Below are 27,208 nucleotides of genomic sequence, written 5' to 3' on the forward strand. Positions count from 1 at the left end.
TAGTTCTGTATATAAGATTTAGAGCCCAATGGGAGTTTGGAGTTGGTTTTTTAATTTTATTTTGACTAAATGAAGAAACTGATCTTTTTCTCCTGCTTTTATTTTTTTCATCAGCATAATCACTGATTAAAATTAGTTACCACAGACCCTTGTAGGATTGTTTCCTATGATGCCAAGTTCATATAAAATTGATAATACAGTAAATACTAAGTACAGGACAAGACAAATTATTCCCAGTTTTTTATCTATTTTCCAGCCATTCAGGTGAACTGCCAGAAAAATAAAACCAACAGAACAGATAAGAGAAATGGCTGTGTATGTCAGACCACTGCTGCTCACTTCTATGGGTCCTGATGTAGTTATGAAGGCAGTTTTTATAAACCAGGGTATTCCCAAACAGAGCATATCAAATACATTGGATCCTACAATGTTAGACATGGCCATATCTCCATTTCCTGTAAAAGAAGAAATACAAATAAGTTGGCTTAATTGTATTGCATGAAATTGCCAAACTGTTTTGGAGGAACAGACTGCCAGCCCTCAGTTTCTCACAGAGCACCCTGTTCAGATTTTGCGTTGGAAGAACAATAGTCATGATCTACACAACATGGGTACCACAACCATCAATAGTCTCCCTAAATCACCAGCATCTGCACAGTTGCACTTAAAACTAAGCTAGACAGGCTATTATAAAGTCCAGTTATGTTTAAAATACCGAGACCTATAGTTGTGTTCTGCAGTAAAACTGTAATACTTAATGAACAAATAAACCAATCCAGAATACTTCTCTGAGATACTCTGAGAAGTTTTTAAATGTTTGAGCCACAGCTTTTTCAGGTAAGCTATTTATTTATTTTTAGTAAACTTAAGTTGTAGAATCTGGAGTACAAATTTTGAGGTTACGCCTTGAATTTATCAAAATGTTGACTAGAATTCTTTCTTGTTGTAGTACCTTTTAAACACATCCATTGGCATGAACCTAAACACTGAAATCTTTACCTTTCCGTGCCACAAGCACACTTGCAACTGTATCTGGTACACTTGTTCCTGCTGCAAGTAATGTGAGACCCATTACTGACTCTGGGATTCCCAGCGTTTCACCTGCAGTTGAGAAATAACAGTAGAAAATGCAAGTGTGGTTTTAGTTAGGGTTCATCCAAAGAAAGTGCTTTGGACTTTCTTTGCTGGAGAAAAGTCAGTAATCATACAGTAATTTCGAATGGAATGTGTCAGCTAATGTGTGAGATGACTGAACCACAGAGCAGTTAAAACAAAGAGTAACAAATATCCTTTCCTTGTTCTTCAGGTCTGCAGTAGTTAAGACAATAGCAATTACAATTTTTTTCTTGCAGATAAAGTAGAAGTTTAAATACAAATCACTACTTTTTTCCCCTCAACTTCTAGAAAATAGTCTCTCTTAGAGTTCTGGGCATCTCCTTGTGAGTGTTCAAAAAGTCTTATGAAGCAATAACTCTTACAATTTTTTTTGATCCCCTCAGGGGAAGGGGAAAAAGCACATGAATTTTCTTGGGGAGGACAGTCGTTAAGATATTATGAGAATACTGTCTCAACTACCTACCTGCCTTTACCATTTCACTCCAATTAGAAAGTGATTTGGAAGAATCAAAGTGCAGAATTTTTATATGACTTGTAAGTACAAGTAACCCTTTAGAAGTGTGAGTTCCTTTAGTGAAATACTCATTTAAATAAAAAAAAGTTTTAAACTGTTATTAGAAGGGCAGCTTATTTTTCCCTAATCTTTATTTTTCTTAGTCCCAAATGTCCTGTAACCATATTAATTTCTAACCTTAAGTGCAGGGATTCTTCAAAACTGTTTAGCAGTTGTACCATTCAGAAGCATCAATATGCTGAAGTATTTGATACCTGTAGTCAAGCTATGAAGTAATTAATTTTTTTAAAACTTTTTTGTTCACTAAAAAGTATCCTAATATTTTTTATTGTTGAAGTCTGAGTTCTTCCTTGAAATATTTTGTCATATTTTATAAGAGAATTTTGTTTAAATTGTGCTAAGCTAGGTCAGCAATGCTTGTCTATTGCTTACCAGCTTAGTCTAGAGCAGCCCAGTAAATTTATGTTTGAAACTCTTTGCTGGTTTCAGAAGGACTAACATGGTCCTGTTGCAGAATCTGTACTCTCTTTATCCTTCCATCACTTCTAATAAATTTGTAAGGTGAGGGGCCAACAAATCAGTTTTTATAAACTATCCAGGCTGGAAAATAATGGTTCAAACCAAGGTGAAATATGAAGGAACCAGCCTTATGTACCCAACATTAGTTTCTAGCCCTCTGACGGTTATAAGACAGAATATAAACTCAGGAGAAACTAATTTTATTAGATAGATTTATCTTCTATTTAATGTGTAATGGTTTATTTTTTTTTCTGGCAAGTGACCATAAAGACAGAATAGTCTTATTTTTCTAGACTTTTGTTAATGCTGTGTATCAGTAGCAACGTGTTGCTGTAAGTAGCTGAATTTTCTTTGGCAGCAACAGAAAGATGTACTAAGTTAGGTTTGTTCTTGACCATTCCAGTTTAGTGCCCAGCTGTGATACCTTTGTGACATTCTGATAGGCTGATTATGCAATGATAGAACCTTTGAGTCAACCTTCATGGGAGCCTGGAATTGAGTATATTGTGTGTTTAACTTGTAGTGTTTTGACATGTAAATAGAAAATAATTTACCTAGAAGTAGTGGGCCAAAGACCCCAGTATTACCTGTGATGACTCTAGAAAGTGAACTAATATACTCTGAATCTCCACTGTACCTGCTTTCATACAAATTAATGCTTTGTCTTGTAGAACAGCAATAATGTTGACTTGAATCCTGTTTCAAAGGCTTCTAGCATCCAGACAGTGAATCCTTGCTCTTCAGGTACAAGTGGAAGATTATTTAACTAAGGGGTTAACATGGTGGGTATAATAGCCAGCGATCTACTAGTAATTTCTCAAAGGTTTGCTGAATGTGTAGGTCTGTTTCTGCACTGAACAAGGAGTTATTCATATCTGACCTAGTAGAATGCTTGAGTAGGATTAATGAGCTATAATGTGAAAATGGCAAGCTTTGAAAAATTTCTGTAGAGTTTTAGTTTTGTTTTCTGCTTGTTCTTAAACTGGATGTCTTTCAAGCTGACTGGAGAAAGAAATGAAATGAGGAGACCTTTAATACCTCCAAGTACTTTTAGGGGAAGGTTTTTACATACAAGTTCATACCCCTTCTCTCATTTAAATGCAATTCTTTTACTGCCCCACCCTATGATGCAGATTTTTAAGAGGTCCACATATACATACTCTAAGAATGTTTAATAAACACGTTTGAGAAGTTTTGGCAGTTAATTTAATGCCAAATCTCTTGCTATAACATTTATGAAAAACAGGTATAGAAATTACTGATTTTTTTTCCAAAAACTTTGACCTCTGATTCCAGTCTTAGTGGATTTCATGTTTGTCAGCCTTCAGCATGACAAGTTTATTGCTAATTGTTTTGCTTAATGAAGCAGTTTAATGAAACTGTTTTTAAAAACAGACTGGGGTTTTTTGTAGCTACATAAGGTTCTCATTTATGTGGTGATGAGCAGTGTGAAGCAGCTGAACTCTAAAGTTCCATCATTGGATAGAAGAGGGTGGCAAACTAAGCAGTTAAACATAAGTTTCTGTTGTTTTTCTTTGCTGTGCTTTTTTACAGCACAGTCTGAGTTGCTAAAGTGACTTTTAAAGGGAAACCTCACAGGGAAACCTCACAAGTTTTTCAGTGATTCCTGACTGATATAGCAACACCACTTTAGGTACCCACCTGCTATTGTTACCATCCATACAAGAACATAAGTTATTGCAGAAATCCATGCTGCTGAAATGAAAAATGTCACCATGAACCAGTTCCTCCAAAACTGTCTTCTGCAATCTGGTATAGTCAAATAGAGTAGTGTGATAATAGGAAGGGATAACACCCACAAAATTCTCTTCATATCTGCTTCAGGCATGGTGAAGACATTTGGATGATCTGTTGAAGAAAAAGTAACTTAAATTGTAGCATAAGGTTTGAATCCATAGCATGTAGTACATTACTGTCTTCTACTTTTGAGAGTACTGAAAAAAGGTGAAAAATACTTCTCAGGTTTCAACTGTAGTATTACCAGTACCTGTGTATCTCTGGACAAAATTCTGAAATCAAGTTAGTTCTGGGGAGATAATGCTTGCACACAAGAAAAACATGTTTTCACACTGAGAATAATTACCAGTAAAATAATCTCTCCAGGAAGTGGTGATTCCTCAGTGTTGGACTCCTCTAAGATTCAGCTGAACAGGTGCTGGCCCATCTGGGACCGTGCTTTTGCCAGGAAAGGTTGGACCAGATGATCCTTGAGATCCCTTTCCAGCCTGGTATTCTATGATTAAGTTGTTTTTTACTACATCACCAGGGGAGAGCTAAGGTGGTTGAAAAATTGATTTCTTTATAAGGGTTTACCCGTAACATTTACCAAGAGTAAGTACCAACTGCTGTTTTTTGCCTAAGAGGAAACATGGCCTGTGGCCACATCACAGCTCTCCCTTCTGATATTAGGCATATTTTGGGCTATGAACGTGCCACTGTCATAAAGAAACAGTGTAGATCAATCCAGTACCTGTGTGGCTTTCAGGTGATAGTGTGCTTTACAGTGTCACTGGGAAGTTTCAAATACACACAAGCAGGACAGAAGTTCTACTACAACACAAATGAGCAACTATCCTTGCATTCCTCTGGCAACTAACTTCATATGAGAACCATCACTCTGATTTTGCTCTATGTTATAGTCCAAGTTACAATCATGAGCTGCTTAAATACTCGGCTGGAGTTCTTTTGTGAGCAAAATCTTAATACAATCTGCTCTTGATCAGAATTGATGATGACAGGCATGCAGAGTGCAAGAGACAGCTGTAATAACACCTGTACCTTCAGAGATTTCATCGAGCCCGTGTAAGCTTGTTGAAAGTTGAGAGTAGTCCAGCTCATCTTGAAAAATTCCACTGTCTGTTCGTGACTGCTGACGAATGAGAGGTCCACTCTCGTCCCTCCATCCAACCAGTGGCTGCTGCTCCGCGTTCTCCTCCATAGCTTTTGTGAAACACGTACAGCAGGGACTGAACTTTTTCATGAGGTATTGGTTGATTTTAATGTCAAAACATAGTACCAGAATATAACACCCATATATCAATAATAGGGATGCACTTTCATACCTAGAATGAAAAACAAGTTTTTTATATAACGTGTAGTATAAAAGAATCCGATTGTTGGCATAAGGAGAGAGAGAAAAATTGCATGAATAGCAAAAGAAGAACACACAAAAGCATCTATTTGCAGTTGTATGGCTACTGTCACGGAAGTTTGTGAGTGTCCCCATGTCTTTCAGCAGTTTGATTAACTCTCCTCCCCTGCAGAATCTTGTTTGTGTATTGTATAGCTGCATGTTTTTTCAGGGGATCCTACTGATTGAATATTTTCCTGATGTTTGCAAAACTGAGTCTTCATGTGATGCTTAAATTACAAACTTCAAGAGACTTGATGCTGGACCTGACTGTCTTGTTGAGGTACCAGGAGTTTCAGTGTTGATGGAGGAGTTAAAATGTCAGAAACTCATGATCTCCTTCTGGCAGAGAAGTATTTTTCTGGACAATGCTGCTATGAAAGGAATGGCTCAAAAGGAGCAAATGCTGAACACTAATTGCTATGCCAGAACAGTTGTGATAGAAATTGTGAAGTCTGTACAGGCAAACCTATGCAGATCAAACTTCATAAATATGCAGAGTTTGAATGTTTAGGTAATAATCTTTACAAGCATTGTGACTTTTTAAGTTTTTTAAAGCCAACAGGATGTTTATTTCTGTTAGTGAACGGCAGTTCAGGCTACTTGAAGTTTGGGGCTTGGGGATTTTCATTTGTTTTTCAAAACACAGTCTCACAAATCTCCAGTCAACAGGAATTGAACACTACCTGTGCTCTTACCAGTAAATTCTGTTGTCAGATATCATCGCAAGCACGGCTGCTGCACTGATGGTGTATGCCAGGCAGTCTCTGAACAGCGGCCAGCAGGAGAGCCTCGAGACCTGCAGATCAGTCATGTACTTTCCTTAAACCTCTCTGTAATACTTCACTAAGTGCTGTAAATGCTGCATCAATATGTTGTTTCTATATTATGTAAAAATTAAAGATTCCTAGGAATGACTTAAGTATGATATTTAACAAGTTAGTGTTTTTAAAAACTTTCATAGCAAGTTATCTTAAAACTGATTACATGCTGGTTTTGCTACTAAATAATAAACTTGGCAGTTGTCATAGTATGTCTCTCTTGGCTTTTGTTGGCAAATGAGAAAGGATAACTGGCTCTTAGGAGCAGAACTATCAAAGGTGATACATACCACACTGGAAAACAGCCCACAAGCTGCAGAAATACCAAGAAGATTATATATTGCTGATCCAAGGATGGTGCTGACGCCAATATCTCCCTTTGTCACAAAAGCTCCTGTAAGGAAAATGACTCTGGTATGTTCCAGTTTGGCATGCAAGGAAAAGAATTGTAAGTTACAAGAGTCAAAACACATCCCTTACCTAGAAAAGCAGTGACAAGCTCTGGTGCAGAGCTTCCAGCAGCCATAAAAGTTGCTCCAGCAACATCCTGTGAGAGGCCAAGGCCTGAGGATAAAACAAAAAGAATTGCTTAAAAAACCCCTGATACTTCAGTAGCCTGTACCCTTTACTCTCATTAATATATTACGTATGACTGACCATGGCAAAAGTCTGACAAATGCTTACTTACCATTAATGAACAAAACACCAGCTCTTAAGGCAGTGTTTAAGCTTACATTTGCTCTAAGTGTTCTCATTTGGAAAGGGTTTTCCAGTTCAGAGATGAGTTTCCCTAGGGAATTTTGTTAATTCTTGGCAGTGAAAAGCTGAACTCCCTGCCAAGACCATCTCTTCACTTCAGTGGTCTGCTGAAGCCAGGGGAATTCTTGCAGGTTGATTAGATTTCTTAGAACCGTGGTAACCATAGAATTCCTGTGCCTCCTGTGTCATACCTTTAATGTGTTAGCAGTAGCTCATCCTGATACTTGGTCACTACTTTCACAGGAAAACAAACCCTAGGAAGAGTTTTGGTTTCACACATCATCATCCCTCCTTTTTTTGTTTTCTTTTACTAGCAGTTACCTGGACACAGTACTGTGCAACTCAAAGTTACATTGTCAGTTCAGTTAATACTGAGGATTCTTAAGATTTTTCCTCCAGGCAGAAAGAAAGCAAATATTAAATTAATACCCGTGCAGTGTAATCAGTAGGTTTTTTCAATAAAGTATTTATCCTGTGTGTCAAATATTATATGTCTGTGCATGGAAAGTGAAACTTGTCCAGTTTTCTTTCAGAGGACTCTAACTTTGAAGCTTTTGGAAAGGGAAAGTTTTATGCCAAGCTGCTCAGTTTTACAGGAAAAAGATCAGGATGTCACTTACATTCACTGATGATCTCTAGGGAAGGTAGGAAGTAATCATCGCACACAATGGACACGGCCAAAAACATGTACAGTATAATTATGAAGTAGATAACGATTCCTCCATCCTTCCTCTCCTGCGGTGTGAAAAATCCTTCAGGAAACTCCGATGAAGACGAGAGGACGCAACGCGTCCCGTTTTCTGAAAATTGAGCGCAAAAGTGTTACACATGCTGACACCTTCCCATTCCTCAGACCACGGGACGTCTGCGGGCTCGAGCTGCGGTGGATTTCACTCTTTAGCACAGCAAGGGCCGCTGCAGCGATGCCACCAGAGCGCCGCACACCTGCGGCGGGGCAGAGACGCCCGCGGGCCGGGCTGTGCAGCGCCCGAGCGGACCCCGGTGCCCCCCGGTGTCCCCGGTCCCTCACGGTCCCCCCGTACCCGCGGGGTCCCCGCGGCGCTGCGCCCGCGCTCCCCAGGCCGCCAGCGCCGCCAGCACCACCAGCGCACCCGCCCGCATCGCCCGGCCCTGAGCGCGGGCGGCTCCGAGCGCGGGCGGCTCTGAGGGAGCGGGGGCGGCTCCGAGCGGGGGCGGCTCCGAACAGGGGCGGCTCTGAGGGGGCGCGGGCGGCTCCGAGCAGGGGCGGCTCTGAGGGGGCGCGGGCGGCTCCGAACAGGGGCGGCTCTGAGGGAGCGGGGACGGCTCCGAACAGGGGCGGCTCCGAGCAGGGGTGGCTCTGAAGGGGCGCGGGCGGCTCCGAACAGGGGCGGCTCTGAGGGAGCGGGGACGGCTCCGAGCGGGGGCATCGCGTGGGGCCGCGCCCCCCTCGCTTTCCTCCCTCGCTTTCCTCCCCCGCCCCTCAGCCCGCCCATCCCGCAGGAGTCCCACCGCCCCTCTCAGCGCTCCGCCGCCGGCAGCCATGGGCCGGGGGTCTGCGGGCAGCCCCTCCGAGTTCGAGTCGCGTCCTCGGGGCCCACAGGGAGCCGCGCTCCGGCCCTCGCCCCGTCCTGCCTTGTGTTTGCGGGAGAGCCGTGGCGAGTTCGGCTTTGGTGCAAGGTGCTGACCGCGATACCCAGGTCCTGTGTGGTGTTTCAGGACGCAGAAGGTGAATTTAAGCTTACTCCTCAGTACCTTTTTTCTGCTGTGACAATTTCTGCTTCTTCGCACCGATTCCCAGGATTTCTGTGCCGGGCTGTGTGGGCCATGCCCGTTACGTGAATGGTTTGCAAGAGCTAAGCTGACACCCACACACACAGTTCTTCCCTTCAGACCCAGTTCACTGAACTCCTTTGTCTGGTGACTTTCCACAATGGAGTCATGTGTATAACCGAAGATTAAAAAGTAAAATGCAGCCTTTAAGCTTTATAAAGTCATCACCCCTGCCCCTTCCCCCGTCTCTGGTTTCTCAGGAAGACAGTGGTGTTTCCCTTGTATCGCTTGCAGACGTGTCTCCAGAAACATTTGCAACCCCGTGATACCAAATGTGGAGTTTTGGGGTGTCCGTTTTATTACTTGTTTGTGAGATGCAGTGTTGATGCTCACATTTGTGAGCAAGAAGTTCAAATGGGAACAGATTGTTTTGCTTCATTGCATCTAATCCTTCTAAACTCCTCAAGTTCCTTGCATCCATGGTGTTTGGGTAACATGTGATCAACTCCGCTCTAGGATACAGGAGATAAGCTGAAAAGTGGGTATTTTTCTTTTGTGTTGAATGAAACAATCGTACAGCCACTATTATAGTAGGAACAATGAGAGAAATTGCCTGGAACAACAAATTCTGCGGCAATTGCTGTTGCCCATTTCTGATCTCTCTGTGGCCCAGAATGCTTTTTACTAGAGCAGGAATGATTTTATTAGTCAAGATTTTTAGGGGTGTCAACAAACTTTCACAAATGAGTTCTGTGTGCTCTCTGAAAATCAGACTGCAGCAGAGAAGAGGCTGCTTCTCTGCTTTATAGGAAAAAATAGATCATTTTGGTTTGGAAATATTTAAGGATTTTCTTCTGAATCCAAATTTCCACTGGAGAAAACAGTACAAAATTCCCTGTCTAAATTACTGGTGGCTCTTTCCTTACATAGGTCAATAGGAATGGTTTTGTTACCAGGGTGACTTCCTTGCCACTGCTTCTCTTCCTTGAAATGTATCATTGGCTTACTCTTAAAACTCCAGCACAGTTTTCTAATACCAGCTTCTTGATTCCAAAGTAGCTATTTTTTGCCGGTGTTCTCTTTTATTAATTGCTTTAAAGAACTTACAAGCCTGCTGTTCTGATGGGAATGAGTTCTCTGGTTCAGCAACATGTGTGCTGCGTGGTTAGGAAAGCTCAGTCATGTGATTTCAGGATTTGAAGGTTTTGCTCTGCTCTGCTTTTGCTCTGTGTTCAGGCTCTAATTCCTTTCTATAGGCATCCCCCCTCCATGCACAGCTGGAGCAAAGCCACAGCTTTGATTTTACTGAGGGCTTAAGTCTGCTTAGTTTGCTGAGAAGTCTTCGAGTGAGGGTGCTTCGCTTGCACCCTCCTTGCCAAGAACACCCCTGGAGAGAGCAACAAACAGAAAAAAAGAGCCCCCGGTGTCCCAGCATGAGGAACCACGTGCTGCCTGTCTGCATGCGTGACCCAGCACGAAACACGGGCGGCCAGAGGAGGCTCTGGCCTCAGCAGTGCTGGCTGCCAGGTCTGGGCTATTGCAGTGAGAGACAGCACTCTGTGAAGCTGAGGGTGGTCAAATATTAGTGCAAATTCAATGCGTGCTGCTGCATTTTTTGGCTGCTGTTAGGGTAAAGTTCTACTCTCTGATAGTAAAAATAACGAATAAATAAATTTTTCAGAGCTTCTGAAGGAGAGAGATGGGCGACTGTTTGCTAGTCAGGTTGTAAACACTAATGCTCCACCTGGGACGTGCTGAAAGGCTGCTATGGCTGCCTGATCACAGCCCTCAGAAAGGGCAAGGGAGCATCAAACTACTGCAGCTGCAGCTCCGTTCCCAGCGATCATAATCCGGTGTGAACTGGCTGCAGTGCAGCTGAATGTCCCCAGCTGAGGACAGGGAGTCTGTTCGTGCCCAACCGAGCCAAAGGAGCTTGAGGTGTGACTCCAGCTGTGTGCAATCTAGGGGGCAGGTGGGGGAGAAAATGTTAACTTGGATCAGCTGTTGTATCTCCACAAAACAGGTACTCCGTTCCCTGTAAGGAGAGTGGGAGTTCAGTACCAGACCGAGGAGTTTTTCTAAGCAGGGAGTTTGCTTAGGATTGTTCAAAAGATTTTTTTTTCTACTTTTTTCACAGTTTGAGCAGACAAACCGTGGATAGTGAGGGGGAAAAGCAGGTGAGTTTATTAGAACTTAAGGGGAGCATTAGTGCTTGTTGGTAGGATCAGTTCTTAAATAAAAGAGATATGGGGATGCTATGATGAATTTATGACTAATTTAAAATAACAACAAAAAAAGGTATTATTGTGTGGTGTGGGGTGTAGCCTTTTTGGGAGAGGGAAAGGGTGGTATAGATCCTTGTAAGGAATCTGTGGTTATGTTAGGTATAGGTGATCATACCTGTGGAGGAATCCTGAGTTTCTCTGGCTTCCTTAATTACAAACACACTTCCAATCTTTCTTATAACTCAAGCTGCAACCTACTGTTTTAATCACAGTGATTAAAATAGATCAGTGTCTGCATCATCCTTGCCTTGTGGTTTTGGTTTTTGGGATTTGTTTGGGGTTTTTTTCTTTGGTCTGTGTACAAATATTCTGGTCTGGGTTTGGATGAGGGAGCTCAGACAGCCCTAGGGCTGGTGTGAGGGCAGCTTAGTTAGCTAACTAAGGACAGCACGGTGTTAGCTGTCCGTCCGTGTCATGGTTCCTGGCCCAGGATACAGAACCTGTGCACAGCTGTGCTTTCCGTGTGTGACAGCCTGTGCATGTACACACCACTTATGCTCCCAGTCACAAGGCCTACTGTGCTGGGGAACAAAATAAGTGGAGATATTTTCATCCTCAAAACACACCCCAAATCTCTCAATATTGTTGTGATAATCTGGTGTTATCCCTGTTTGGCAGAAAAGAAGTTGAGGATGGACAGGGCACTGACTGCCTGGCCTACGGCTGCAATGGGAAGCTGCACTAGGGCTGTTCAGAAGGTCAGTTTCCACTCCTTTTTTTCCGTTTGTGCACCTCCTGTGCCATCTCTGGAGTGTAAAACAGTGGCATTTAATAGAGCTGATAGAATAAATTCTCTTACCCTGAGGTGCTCAGGTACTACCCTAAGGTGATGAGATAAATACTGTTGCAAAGTTAAAATGAGTCTCTTCAGTGTAACTCCATTATTCTTCATTTAAAAGATAAATATACCGCCATTGTCAGATCAGATATTCCCCTTTGTCAGCATTTCATGGCTCACTTCATGGGTCTAGATAGATTGATGATAGCTGTTTAATATTCTTTCCTTCATAACCACCAATTTGAGAGTTGCCAACTCTCATGATGGCTGCTGTTTTTCTTAAAGCATCAGCTTGATGTGCATTAGCCACACAAGAATCAGAGCTTACTTTATTTTTTGTTCAGATAAATAGTTGTAAAGAAAGCTTGAAAGTGGGAATCTGAGCATCTAATGCTGGAGGGAAATAAGCACATGACAATATTATTTTCAGGCTAATCTTATGACTTAAGAAAGGAGTGATAGATTCATTCATGGCTTTAGAACAACGTCAAAGGAAAGGATTTGATTTCTGACCCTTATCTCCAAGATCCAAATGCTCTTGCTGGAAGTATCTCTGAAGACCACTGGCAGATACAACTCAACTGCAATCCCTGGTGACAACCAGGAAAGCTGCTGAGCTGAGGAATGATTTGTGGTAGCTGGTGCAGCCTGATGTGAAATTTATTCTAGGTCTCTTGGCCTTTGTGTTCTGACCTTGCACATGTGATGAATAGTTTCTGTTGACTCTAAGCTGTGAAGTTGTGAACTCTGTGATTTTAGGTGGTCCATAATTAGACTTCAGTGTTAATTATATGTGAGCTAAATGCAGGGAGCTTCCAGCTTTTCAGCTGTTAAGACTGCCCTTCTGTGAGGATTGCAGTTGTGGGATATTTTTAATGTATGCTGTGGGGTACAGTCATCACCTGTGACAGTGTGGCTCACAGCCAGATAAAGGTGTATGTTACCGGTACCCACAATATCAAAAAAGCAAAAAACTCCTTACCAGAATGTTTTTGCTTGGTGGTTCTCAAGTGAATTCAAGTTCAAGAAAATGCCTGCTTAAAGGAGAGTGTAGTAGTTTTAGTTGAAGAAAATTGAATCTGTTCATTTTGGTGCCTGGGGACTTCAAATTTTCCCAGCAATTCAAGTGTACAAAATTGCACCTTCCATCTTGAGACCCAAAGACCTCCATCACTTCATTGGCTGCCTATGTGGTGAAGTTCCACAGCAGTTCTCATGGTCTTAGCTTGCTCACCAGGTGGTTTGTTCATCTATTTAGGATACGGAAGGAATCTCTCAAACTGAAAATGAAACATGTCTCAGATGAAATATTTCTGAGATTTAAGTTAGTAAGAACTTCTCCAGTGTTATTTGAGTGCTCCTCCATGTTGACTGCTCTCCTTTGGTTAGAAGATCTCATTAAGACAATTGGAATGTATTGTGAATGTCAGTGTTTGTGGTATGAAACTGATGGTGATCTAGATTGATCACAACAGAAAATCTTGCCACAAAGACTTGCTACACTTGTATATAAAAACGTATATATACCAAGGGTTATTGCTAGCCAGTAATAATGCTGTAGAGAAGCTTCTTTGTATAGTTCTTGTTTTGTGTCTCAATAGTGCCTTTAGAACATCTTAAGTCTGTGAAGCTCAAAAAATTGCATACAATCTAAAAAGATTTCAAATAGAGCCAGCCTGCTTCAAGTGTGTTTAAATGAAGGATGGCCAAAGAATGGAGCAAAATGAGGAGGCTTGTGAGGGGTATTCTATGGATAATAGCAATATTGCACCGTGATTACTTCAGGTTGCTCTGTTCCATTCCTCCAGGAGTTTATGAATAGCCCAAATACACATCCATTTCTATTTCTACACTGTTATGTCAAGGGGTCAGGTAAATGCACCTCAACACACAAATGGGAGCAGATACTGGCAATGAGTGAGTCATGAATTTCTTTGCTAACACCTTGGTGGGTTTTCTCTTGATTGGTGTTTTGTTTTCCTCCCCTCCCTCAACTATTCATAGTCTTGTTTCTGTGGACAAAAGAGAAACAGAGCAGAAAACAACTTCTTTGCCTGCAATTTCTAAGCTTCTCTTTTCTGCCACTTTTGTGCACCAAGGAGTTCTGGTCTCTCAGTGACTTTTGCTTCCACTTGCTTTCTTCCCTCTTCCTGTTGACATAAACACTTCAACCAATCGTACATACACTGGTGTATAAACTTGTTTTTTTCACTCTTTGAAGCCTGTGTTTGCTCTGAAATTTTTTACTTCAGTTCCTGGTCTTGCTGTCTTGAGGCTTGGCTTCATCTGCTACCTGCTGTCCTTTCAATGCACCTCTCTTGAAGCATTTTGGAGAGCAAGATGTGTGTTGAAGGCTGTGTGTCACATCCTCTGTGGTCTCAGTGCATCTGCTGGGTTTGTTGATGTTTTGCTGTTTTTCATTGCATTGCTAATGAAACAATCTAGCTGCTCTGGCAACTTTCAGCTGACCTTGAATTTGCAAGTACTTAGGAATTTATATTCTACATAAATAAATTGGAAATTATTATTCTTATGATTAAAATATTATTCTTATGGTTATTGCCTGCGAGTTCTGTAATCTCATCGATATCTCAGGAGATAAAACAAATTCTCAGTACATAAGTGTCTGTATAAACAACATCAAATCATGTTTTCTCCAATGTGATTGCTTCTTTTCGTGTATTCCTATAACTGAACAAACATTAGCAAAATAATTATTATTGATGTACTAGAAAAGGGACACGTTTAATTCTATCTAATAGGCCACCAAGTTGTTTCACCAGGTGACATCAGCATGTACTAACATGATTTAAAATGTAATAGATGTTGTTGATTTGAGGTTGTTTCTCTGTTTCAGAAATGGATTGCTACAGAACAGTGTGTTGCAAAATGCTACTTGCCTGTGTTGGGTTATGTTACTGTGCATCAGTCAAGGGGAGACTTCTTCCATTTTAAAGGACCTTCACTTTTTGGTCCAGTAACTGTGGTGCTAAACATTTGTTACTTTGTGTGTGTTGTGAGATGTCCTGTAAATTCTTTCTTTCTCCCTTTGCTCGTGTACAGCCTTAGGGGTGAGGCTGACAGGGAAGAAATCAGCTTGGTTGCTTTTTAGATGTGCTTTTGCTGAGAAGGAGAAGAGTGGAGAGCAGTTTTCTCTGGAGCTGGGGCAGAGGCCTTTGTTGCAACCTGGCTGGACAGTAAAGCATCAGCTTGTTCTGCAATGAAGGAGGATGTTTGGGGCATCAAACTGAAGAGAAAAACCTGGTGAATCAAAAATGAATGACTATATGCCAAAAAGATGGTCTAGATAGATAACTCTGTGAACCAGGAGTTTATGAAAACTGGATGAAATTCAGCTGGAACTTCTTGGTAAATAAGTTCTTGCAGTTTATATTTTGGGTAGAGTTCATGTAAATTATATCCAGACTAATATACAAGTTGTACATAAGTGCCTGCCTTTCCTCTGGAAATGCTGTAATCTTTACATGGGGATAAAGGAACAAAATCAATTCTGTGCTTCTGCAGAGGAGATGACAGAGCTATTACTGCTCAAACTGAGCAGTGCAGACAACTAAAAGATAGAATTGTTGCAGTCTCTGAGAGTGTGTCTCTTTAGAGAGCTTTGGTGCAGGCCCCCTCTGCTTCTTGATGAGATACCACCAGTAATGCAGTTTGTGTTTTGTCAAAGGACTGAGTGTCTGTAAAGCTGACATAAACTTCTGCTGAGTAAACACTGATTCTGCCACAATGCTGACTTTAAAAAGCTCCATTTTCTAATTTTAACTTTTTTTAAAAAAACAAAACTGTGAAATGGAGAATATTTAAAACCTCATGCATTTAATAGTAATTCTGTCATTGCTGTATATGCTGGAACATAGTGTTTTCAATGTTCTAAAGCAACTTAAATTTCTATCAGACCTTAAAAAGATGAACATATTGATGCCTTAATTGCTAGCACAAAATATATAGATAATACTGTATCTTTCACAAGAATCATGTTCTGCTGATAGAAATGTTGTGATAGAGCTGAAACTTTTTCCCTCAGGATACAACTACTATATCCTTCTGTTGCTAAAATGGATATCTCATATTCTCACGTATCATGAAATCTAAAATCTTCTAGCTTAGGCATCTGCTCCCTGGCCACCAGAAACATTATTTCATTGTAATAATTTGTCACTGATAAACATAATCAACAACCATGGAAACAATGTGCACAGTATATGCAAGTTTATGTAACTTCTTTCTTGGACCATTTTCCTTGTAAGCAGGGGATGGAAATGACAGCCAGGTCTCCCACTGGTGTTCTTTCTGCTATCCAAGAAAGCTGTTTCAGTACTGACTAGTTTACTCATAGTTTTTTACAAACAACTGTGACTTACCTTTTCCTGGATGATTTTTGGATGTTCCCATCCATTGCCAAAGATTTCTCAGCCAGAGTTTGCGTGAATAAATAGCTGATTCAGCATAACAGGCTGAAAGCCACCAGCTGGGACTAAATGATGGTGGGGATATAAGCAAATCAGCTAGAAACTGCCTAGACACTCTGGTAGTAACAACTATGTGAATCCAGTGGATCTGCTTTCAGATGCCTTAGCTCTTATCTGTTATACCCACCCTTGACCCTCTTCACACTCAATGTGAATGAGAACAGCTGGCTCGGAGGTTTTTGGAAATGTTGAGCTAATATTTTGCTTTCTTAAGTCTGTGGCTGCTGGATTTCACCTGCCACGCTGAGAAATTTGTAGTTAAATGGACATTTTTTTCTCCACTACTTTTTCCCATTTCTTTGAAGAGGAACAGTCATGAGAGCTTCAGCTTTGTGAACTATCTCCACACTCTCAGCTGGAAATGCTTCTTGATTTTTTGGTAGCGTTTGAAGAACTTGGGCTGGGTTAAGACTGTGTGAGGCCTTGTATTTTCTGTCGTTTATGCCCATGGAAGCTAAGTCAAAATCACTTGGAATAAGGAATGGCTTTAGATGGGTTCTTGGATTTTCCTGTAAATTTGCCTTGGAACCAAAACTGGCATTTTCTAGTTAGAGGAAACTGATTATTATTTTTAGGCTTTAAATTCTGTAGCATTTTTTTCAAGTGCTTTCTAATTTAAATAGTCTTTCAATATTGAAGTAATAAAGAAAATTATGCAAACATAAATATTCAATGTAAAAAAGATTGAAAAAAAAAATTCAGTTTAATCATCCCTGAGATAATGAATACTGAATCTGCTTAATGGGATTTTCTGCTGTCCAAGAATTTGAAAATGTTATAAACACCAATCTGGTTCCATAATAGTGGATATTAATCGTGGATCCTTTGGATGCTCAGGAGTATCCACAGCTTTCCCCCTGCTACTCTGAAATAGGTCCTGCTGTGGCTGCTAGCCTTGCAGTGTTTTCATTACTCTAAGGTTCCACTTCTGATGAAGATAACTAGTGTTTCAGCAACTGAGTTGAGCATTTAAGTTATTCTCATTATTTGAGATATTTTGATTTTTTTAAAATTTTTTAAAATAATCTGTTTCTATTCTCCACCCTGTTTAGAGCAATACAACTATGGATAGGACCTTGTTTGCAGCAAAAAATTGTTCTTGCGAGCTGTTAGCATCTGTTAGAGGCATGAGGCCATTTCTGTGCCAATCAGCTTGCTGCTGTAAACTTGTGCCAATTCTGACCAAACCACAAAGGGACTATTAAACATTCTAAAAGGTTTCAGTAAATTCCTACATCCCTCTTTACCATACTCCCAGCTTCCCAGGTTCTAAATGTTAAAAGGCAGCCACAGATCAGATCCAGTAGCTCTAAAGTACTTTGGCAGTCCTCTTGGAGCAGATGTAGAGCTTAGGGAAGAGAGAGTACAGTTGCAAACTTGCACAAACAAAAATGTTCTTGCTTTTGACTTCCAGCAAAACTTAGAACACTTCCCCCTCTCTCCTCACTCACACGTCCCCCACTTTGTTAAAGCTCTGCATTTGGGAGTATTACAGATTTTCCTGTCTGAACTAAAAAAATAGAAATCTGTCTGTGCCTGCACCCAGATCTGGGACCAGGCAGACTTTGACTCTTGGCTGACAGAAATACAAGTCCCAGTGTCTGGAAAATCCAGATCTAAATACAGCCCTAAAGATCTATCAGTGCAGGATCCATAGTATTGGAGTGCTATGGGAGGAGGGAGAAAAATGTCATTCCATAGCTGTTAAAAAGGAATGGAAAGTGCTGTAGAAGGAATTTAAAAAAACCTCAGACAATACTCTTACTAAGGTATTTCCTGAACCTATGCTGAAACAAAATAGCTTAAAGCTTAGTCTGTTGGCCTTCTTGTGCTGGCAGGACTGTGAAGACAACAAAGTAAATCCATATGCTTAGAATCTGTAAGGAACAAGCAGAGCTACAAAACCCCACGTGTCCACTTTCACTCATCCACTCACTGACTTGGTATCTTCCTGGTGTTTGACTTTTGATTTTAGTAAGAGCGTGGTGCCTCTTACTGTCCTTGATACAGAGCAAGAGGATCCACTGGTGTGCTTGGATTTGCATTGCCCATTGTGGCAGGCCCGCCCCCTCTGCATGCAGGCTTAACTCTGGTTAGTGCTGGCCTTACACCCTGTAAATGCCTATCTTGAGCTGCAGTTCCGTGGTTATGGCACGTTTTGCTTGGGCAGTCTATTTAGCAAATTGTGTACTCAAATGATTATGTTAGACTGAGTGGTTGACATCTAGTACACAAATAATTATGACACTAAACTTACTATGTATGAGCTGCAGCCATAGCTGATTCCAGTGACAGATGGAAAACTCCACTGAACCTTTTATTGGCCATATGCCATTTCTGAGTGTTGGCCAACAAGAAGATTTGTTGCTAATATATAATGATTTAAACAGTAAAAAGAGCAGCTGCACTTTGATTTTTGGTGCCTTTACTACAGGTTTTCCTGGAGCTTTTGAATATCTACTGCTGCTTTCTAATGCAAAGCTGTCACTTCTATTCTGTGAGAATAGACTTTATCTTCCCAGCGCTATCTGTGGTAGAATTTTATATTTTGATACTTGTAACTAAAGCTCTCTCCTGCCTTTTATTGCATTATTAAGTTGACAGCACAAAAATCTCCTGCAACATGGAACTGGAAATGGCTTGTAAGAAACTGGCTGTGTTGAGTGGTACTGCAACAGAGTTTTTTCCAGGCTGTCAGTAAGCCTTTTGTTTTATGGCCTGTTTGAGGACTGGAGAGCAGCATTCCTCCAGCTGTTCAGAGAAGACAACTTTCAAAGCATAGTTCACTGAGAGGAACTGCATGTCCTGTTCACCATATCACTGATCCAGCACTTGCAAATGTGTGTGTGCTAAGAGAATCTCTTATCCAAGTGTTTGTGGTTGAGTGCAAACTGTTGGAAATAAAGCACTTTACATTCCTTATGTTGTGAAATTCCCTAATGCCCGTTAGTGTCACCGGCTACATCACCTGCCCTCTTTGTAAGATTTGTTGGCTTCCATATGTGATAGTTTAAAAACTAGTTAAATGAGGTAGTATCATGTGCTATAAGGAAATATATACCGACTTACACCTTGAGAGTTTAAAGGCTACAGCTATTTTTCAGATAACTTATGTCCACATATATTATCCAAAACTGAGGGAGAAGAGGGTAATTGTAAAAGCTGTTGGGAAGATTGGTGAAGGTTGTTTCTCCCCTCCCCAAGTTGTCATTATGTACTTCCCATTGATGTTTATAGGCAGTTGTGTGTGCAGTCAGGAAAGAATCAGATAAGAGAAAATGATTATGGAAGCAATAAAGCTCTACAGTTTACTTTTCCCCTCAATAAATTGGTTCTTACTTCGTATAAAAAATGAACTTATTTTTCTGTCTGACAAGTGTACTGTGGGTAGTGTTTAGCCATGGTTAGCAACATTTCCTTGTGATGTTATTTCATAGCAAGACCAGTGATTTACAAGTTCAAGATAAGAATCATTGGCACCATCACTGCAGTGTTTGAAGCAATTAAAAATGTGATGGTTCTTGAGGTGACACATACAAAAATGAAAACTCTTCACTGGAAAGCAGGACTTGCTGGTGTCAGCTGGTGATTAGTATTTGTTGTCTTAAAAGCCCAAGGTTAGTGCAATCTTGTCTGGTTGAATGCAGCAAGCTCCGTGTGATGGGCACGACATGCTTGGCTGAGTGCTGTGGCTGCAATTTCTGTTCAGCTGGTACTTACGCAGAATGAGCCTGTTAAGATCTTCAGCCAGATCTGGTTGAGCAGTCATGCCACGCATGTCTTTAAAATCCAGGGCTGTGAGTAGAGACTTCCAAAGGTAAAGCAACAGAGTATGGTGAATGTTTCTGTAACTGTTATTAGTGTACTTGGATTTTCATTAGATGGGAATAGTTTTCTGTATTGAATATCTGTGATGACCTGGAGGGCGATGAAAATAATTCCTTCTGCTCTCTGTGGCTGTTCTAGATCCACTGTGATTTCTAGGGTTTGTGCTATTAGTGGCCTTCACTTGGCAGTTGAATGGTGGGAAGTGGGTCTCTGAAGCAGTGCTGGGTGGTAGCCACTTGGTGTTTGCTCCAGGCACGTGGATTATTGTATTCACTCCTGAGCAGATTGGTTTTCCCCTTGCTTTTCAGTCGCTCACCCCACCGTTTCCTTGTGTCTTTTGTTGCACAAGTGCTGCACGGCTCTGTGCTGTGTGTCTGTCTGCAGGGGGATACCTCACAGCTGTCTGGAGACAGCGACCCTGCGAAGCACAGAGAGCAGTGTGATAGACAAATGCACATTGCTGCCTCTGCTGGTGCTGGCAGGATGTGTTTAGCAAGTTCCTCCCGTATCTATAGCCTTTAAAACAAGGACAGTGTCAATGTTATGTGTAGGAGTAAAAAAACCCAAACTTTGTAAAGAATCAATGCTACTTGAGAAGGCATTTTCTTGATTATGCTGTACATGGCAAACAAAAGAGGAGCAAATGAGCAAGTGTTTTCTCATAGCTGAGACAGGAGATGGCATCTGTTGCAGTCCACGTGGATTTATTAATGGAGTGACCTTGTCTCCCTAGGGCTTGCTTCTGTCACATGTTGCCTCATTCTCTGTTCCCTGTTGGAGTATGTGCAAATATGGTGTGCAAATGATATTTAATTATTGTTAACAATTCTGAGGAAAAACTTATGTTCTTAGTTCCATACTGGTGTTGATGACAGATGTATCTATACAGATACAGGCAAAAAAATATTATTAGATCATTCATACATTTGAGTATCTTACTTTGATTTTCTCTTGTTGCACTGAATATGATATATAATTAAAATACTGAATGAGAGAAATTTTTACAAACCAAATCCTGGTGACCTTTTAGTTCCCAATCTCAAAGCTGTCAAGAAAAATCCAGATGCTTTGGAGTCATATCCAAATGCAGACAAATCTCAGGTGAAAGAGGAGTGGATATTAATCAGCAGCTGTAATTACAATTACAAATCAACATTTGTAATTGTTTTGCCTCTAACTGAAGTGATAGGTCCTGTGTGTTTGCACCTGATTTTGTATCAAGTTCCAAGGAATCTACTCTGGTAATAAAATACTTAAGTTGCTAGGTCATTGTGGATCTACCAATTTACCTATGTGTGTAAATGATGCTACCATAATACTGTGAGATGGAAACAGTCATGGCCAGAAACTCTTAAATATTTTGTTCTCAGGAAATTGTCTTGTTTGAGCAGACTGTAAGGCTGTGCATGTGCAACAGGTGATGTTTTTCTGAGGTTTCTGTCTGCTTCAGGTATATCTCTACCATTACATACCGAAATATGTAGTGAGGACATTTGGCAAATTTAAGAGCTCTCAGAAAACAAATGTTCATCACAACTAATATTCTTCTCCTGCTGGTGACTACACCTCAGGATATCAAAAGGAATGGCAAAAATGAAAGCAAAACAGCATTTATTTGGCCACTGGTGTGAAGCATCAATGTGAAATAAATTAGAACTCGTGCCTGCTTAAGACTTTTCTTTATATTTTTGATTTGTACAACTTTATTATCTTCTTCCTCTGTTGACCTTGAAAGTGCTGGTTATTTATTAGCATAATATGATTTCATTCCTTTCTGCAGGGTTTAAGATGAAAATTGAAGCCTTGCAATAATTTGACTAAAAGCTGCTAGAGCATTCAGCCAGCTGTCAAAATTTTAAGAGAAACCATATTAAGCAAAACCAAGCTGTAGCTGTCTGACTGATATGTAAACAGTCAGCATACCTACCTGGGCAGGAGGCACTTTGCCTGGCTTAATTTGCTGGCTACAGGTATGAAATATTAACAAAATGCAATTTGGCGACAGTTTACATGCTGTGGGCCATGGACTCTTCTCAGTCCACATGTGCAGCTTGTATTATAGCCAAATTAGATGCATTTATAATTAATTTTCTCCCTCCCTCCCTCCCTGTCTCTCACACATATTCTGTACTGTACAATCTGTATTTTTGACTTAGATGGACCTGGGCTTTGTTAATTACATGTCCAGGAAAGCATTGCTTGCTATCATCTCATTGATTCCTCATTGATATAAGTGGCAAGGAACTGACTAAAAACTTGTGGCAGAAATAACAGCAGCACTCCTACCTAAAATGTGACTGTAGTTTGTTTAAATGGTGGGTTTTACCATTTGAAAAAAAAATTTGGATATGGGTGACTAAGTGTTGCTAATTCCTATTTGGCCAGTGCAGTGGATACCTGCCAAAACTTCCTTACCCTTTCTTGGTCCTAAAGGTAATTAATTTTTTAATGCAAAAGCAGTCATTAGTATTGGTAAGTAACTATTTTTCTTTATTTTTTCTTTATTTTTTCTTTATTTGTTTTCTCTTGTAATAAAAGTTGTAATGACTGTTGATATCTTTAAACCTATCAAAACCATTATATTCTCAGAATCTTGCTTTGAAAGTATGTGCAGCCTTGGTGAGTTGCATAGTACAGAACTATCTTGTTTGGTTTCTGTTGCCTGTGGAGTGTGAATTGATATTTACAGTAGACATAAGGACAAGTTTCTTCTTTTGTAAGATTGCACATAAGGCCAAAGTGGTACCAGTGCACTTGGTTACCTACATGGTAGCTGTGGATGTTTGAGGAAACAGTCTCTTAAAAAGTTTCACCTGAGTCTGAAAAACCTTGAATTGCTTTGTGGTCAGAGAGACTTGGATGTCCAAGTGTTAGAACAAAGGGTTGGAAGAGTGAATTCCACCTTAAGGCATCTCTAGTCCCTGCCACATCAGGTGCTGCCCTTGTGCTGTGCGGTTGTAGAGAAACAACCACTATCATGGTAAGTCACTCGGGAGGTGCTGTGCTGCTTCAGATATTTGCAAGGTTATTTAGCACTTTGGGTACCTAAAGAAAGCACAGCTTTTGCATTGGAGACAAATTACGGTCCTTTCTGCACAATACTCAAAGAATGCTTCCAGAAATGAACACTGAAATATGGCACTGACAAAATTCTGCCTGCTCAGAAGCTTGTTGATTTAACAGTAACCTCAATCACCATCCAGTGTGCACTGTGTGATCCCTTGGATTCTCCTACCTGGCAGGATTTGAGATGCCCAAGAATCCTTCCAGCTTTGGACCTTGTGAAAGCAGGGTTCTGGCTGATTTCTATACTTCAGTCACTCATAAAAAAGTGGACCTGGCAGGGAAATTAGAAGGATGGTGACAAATGCATGTATTTATGTGTGATTGAAACAGTATCCATATTCTGGAAGTCCTCTAACTAGAAGGCTAGGATTGGGTGAGTTCTGTAATTCCCCTCCTGCAGCAGTGCATTTGCCCTCCAACAGCAGTCTGCTAACAGGGTGCAGTAGGCTGCATCTTAAACTAGTACAGCTGAAAGCATTGCAGCTGATTGAAGGTGAGGTTGTGCAGTGTTATTTTTCAAGCCTGGCACCTTTGACAAGAGAGAGAGTTTCATAATTCAACTCAGTTTTTCAAGGCAAAGTCTTCTTACCCATGGGCTGTGTGTGGTCTACCAGGGTAATTAATCTGGCCGGCTTCCCGGGATAATTTGGGAGAGGCCTGCAGGCAAAAGAAGTGGCTCTTTCAGCTGGATTAGCCTGCTCCTAACTACCTCTGTTCTGCTCTCCTTCCCCTTGTCATGGTACTGTGTGTGAGCAGGGTATTTGTTTGTGATGGGGCCCTGCATGTCATGAGAGCCATGTTATAGCTGTGAAAAACTGGATGGGTTAGTTGGGAGCCTTCTGATCCTCTGACCGCTTGCAAGCAATGGGGCTTAAACAGGATATGCATCAGTTCACCAAAATTGCAAAAAAATAGTGAAAATGTAACTGAGGTAAATGTATTTTGTCTACCAGTGAAGAGTAGGAAATTTATTCAGATGAGTGAACTTACCTGTAATGGATGTGTGTTTTCTCTAACAGCAGCACATCTGCTCAGACATGCAGGAACACCTTTCATGTATAGGCAGAATCTAAGCCTGACCCAGTGCTGTCTTCCCACGGTAACTGTTGGTATTTCCCTAGGTGTGCCAGTTCTCAAAGAATAGTTTTACTTTATTTATCCCCTTAATTTTCTAGACTTTGTAGGTAATGAAGGCTGTTCCCTGGGAAGGGTGTTAAGCTACTCTGCTTTCAGAAGATAGAATGAAGAAGTGGAGTAGAAGCAGTGTAGACGATGTATTCTTGTTGTAGCAGTGGGAGTCCAAGGAAAGTGTCTTCTCCCTTTTTCACTCTATTCCTTGTTATAATCAAGTATTCAGTGCAGTTTCTTCATGTGTTCAGATGAGAGTGCAGGTTCTTTGATAATGCTGAGACTTCATACTTCCCCAGGTATATATTCCCTTCTGCAAATTCATAGTAATGACAATAAACCCTTAAGTTGGACAAAACAAACTCGGGGAAAGGAATTATGCTTAGTCCATCAATAGTGAGGGAAATGTGCAACTAAGGAAAAAGTCACAATTAATCAGAGATGTGGTCTTAAATGACCTGTTGCTAACTGTCATGAAGTTCTCCTCTCTCTTTCTAAATTGTCTGAAGTGGAGCTAAAAGCTATGTACTTAGAAGATTGTGTCAGAAATCAGTAACGTTAGTTGGCTTAACCCATACAGTTCCACCCTGCTCCTGCACCCCATACTTGGACAAAATGATTCCTGCTCCCTGTTTCAGCCCCTACCAGGGTCTTAGGGACAGTTTGCAGTCAGCACCTGCTCTGTTCTCTCGAGAGGCTGTGACCCTAAAGCTGACAGGTTCCTCTCAGAGGATTCTGTGTGGTGCAGACCCCTTGTATATGGATCTGTACTGTGTATTCCTGAACAAAGACTGTCCCACCCTGTGTCATGAAATCTCCCCCAGTTCCTCTGGTACTGTCACCAGCTTGTCAGCTGCTTGTTATGGACCATTCAACTCACGCAACCCTAGTTCATTACTTACTCAGAATTAAAGTGGTTATAATTTGATCAAGTTCCCTTCATGAGTATGTTAATACTTTACTTTTGATTGAGAGTGTTTGCAGAGTGGCTGTATTTACTGATTTGATATTGAAAGGTAATTCAGGTTAATATTCTTCAGCAGGTGGTGTTCTTTCCTTCCTGCCCTGTATACTTGGTCAGGATTTTAAATCTTGCAGTATGGGAAAAGCCTGAAACCATGAACTGCAGCTTGGGATAGCAAAAGCAAAAAAGGCTTAAGAGAGTAGTGAGAAAATGATTCTGCTAACCCCATATTCACCTCCCAATATTGGATGAATTGCACGTCTGTAGACCCATCTGGCACTGCAGGGGAATAATATCCTTTATGACAAAGGCATTTTACTTAAACTTTTCTTCCTGCTCTGGTCCAGAAGGGGGAAATTGATTTAGCCTGTGATGTTAGAAACCAAAATCAAGAAGTGTTGAGACAGAGGGCAAGCTGCACTGTGACACCTTCTGTGCATTTAGACTAGAAACTGGATCCTTTCCCTATTGCAGTGATCTCCCCTTCTCATCTGCTGCTCCTTTCTTATCCAGACACATGCGGAGTCACAAGTACTGTGCTGACAGCACTGCAACTGTTCTCCTGGAATCAAAGGACTCCTCATATGAGCTCGTCTGCTCTGGCTGTAAATGTCAGCCTGCAGAAGACAAAGCCTTGGACTTTTTTCATCCCAAAAGGAAGCCTTTAGAAGAAAAATATTTTTGCTGGGAGTGTTTGGGAGCAGTATCCCAAGGCAAAATATTTTTTTCTTCTGCTGATGCCAATCTGACTAACTTTTGCAACTGGAAGCAGAATCTATGAAGCTGGTATTTCTGAATGAAAGGTCAAGGACTTTTGTGAAGTTTAGTTTAGTTCCTTTGGCTCACATGGGGAGGTGGGACACAGTAAATAGATTGTGTGTGTGTCTGATCTGTAAAGTGATAACAACTGATACATAAAGTACCAGAGGCTCTAGCCCATTCATAAGTAGAAGATTAGGGTTTAAAAATACTAGGTTTTTGAGGTTCTATTTGAAGGTTATTTCTTTGAGAGACACCCTCATGTAACTGCATTTGTGAATACTGTGTAACTCCCTGGCCAGCAACTCTTCTATCCCTCTGATGCAGTGGTTGGAAGCTTCCTGGGTGGCAGGAGGGCTGCACAGCCAACAATCATGTCTGGATTGAACTTTTAGATGGAGAGTCTTGTTTCAATTTCATTTTGATCATTTGGGTTTATGTAGTTCAAGTAATCTCTTCAGTAACCAACAGCTTCAGTGTTCATGACTGTAGTGCATCAGCCTTTCTTTCTGGGGGGCAGAAGGCCTGCCAATACTCTATAGAATCTAGTTTTTGGGAGCAAGTACTTCATGAACCAGACTATCTTGCCAAATTACATTGATTAGGGACACTGGTTTTGAAAAAGATGAGAATTTCTGGTGAGGTCACTCCTACTTTACTGTTTGGTAATAGATAAAAAGTTACTTTTTTCATTTCCCCCCCCCCCTCCATTTTTTATTTTTTCTCTAAATTGAAAGCAGCTTTTCATTTTTAAAGCTCTTTTTATGCATGTACAGCATATAACCAAAGTGAAAACCAGACATTTATTTTGAGTTGTAATAATTTTATGGGAAGTTGTTGCATAAATTTCCATGCAGACTTGGCAGAAAGCTGGAGTTGAAAGCTCAGAAGCTTTCATGGAACCAAACCTCTGTACTTCACACACCTTTCATGCCTGTCCCTGCAGTGTTTCCTCTTAGATGACTGAAGTACACTGCAGTGAGGATACATGTGCAGAGCAGCAAAGGCTCCAGCCTGGTGTGATGTCTGGTCCTCTCCATGCGCACCTGTGTTTTCATTGGTGTGATGCTGAAATTTGGCAGTGATGATTAACTGACAATATGATTCTGTTGCTTGTTGATGACTGTCAAATCTTGTAGCTGTCATGCTCAGAATATGAAGTATTCAGTGATTATTTTAAACAACTGTATGAAAGGAAGTTTGAGAAATCCCTAACTGTTATGATATAGGCCCATTCAAATCATCTGTCAGAGCAGTGCTACAAATGTACCACAGGAG

At 40.9% G+C, this 27,208-nt stretch overlaps 1 protein-coding gene across 1 annotated transcript; it reads right to left on the reverse strand.

Annotated features, from left to right (window-relative positions):
- Positions 1 to 120: 120 nt before the first annotated feature.
- Positions 121 to 8,107, reverse strand: SLC24A5 (solute carrier family 24 member 5). Its single transcript, XM_063412187.1, has 9 exons — positions 7,924 to 8,107; positions 7,501 to 7,680; positions 6,602 to 6,685; positions 6,412 to 6,515; positions 5,999 to 6,099; positions 4,949 to 5,232; positions 3,812 to 4,018; positions 1,000 to 1,101; positions 121 to 455 (listed from the first exon to the last, which is right to left on the reverse strand). Exons 1-9 carry the CDS (start codon positions 8,000 to 8,002, stop codon positions 133 to 135), a joined length of 1,464 nt encoding a protein of 487 aa, XP_063268257.1. The 5' UTR covers positions 8,003 to 8,107; the 3' UTR covers positions 121 to 132.
- Positions 8,108 to 27,208: the final 19,101 nt, after the last annotated feature.

Source organism: Prinia subflava, chromosome 15 (assembly GCF_021018805.1).
Source record: "Prinia subflava isolate CZ2003 ecotype Zambia chromosome 15, Cam_Psub_1.2, whole genome shotgun sequence".
In the NCBI taxonomy this organism is placed as follows: domain Eukaryota; kingdom Metazoa; phylum Chordata; class Aves; order Passeriformes; family Cisticolidae; genus Prinia; species Prinia subflava.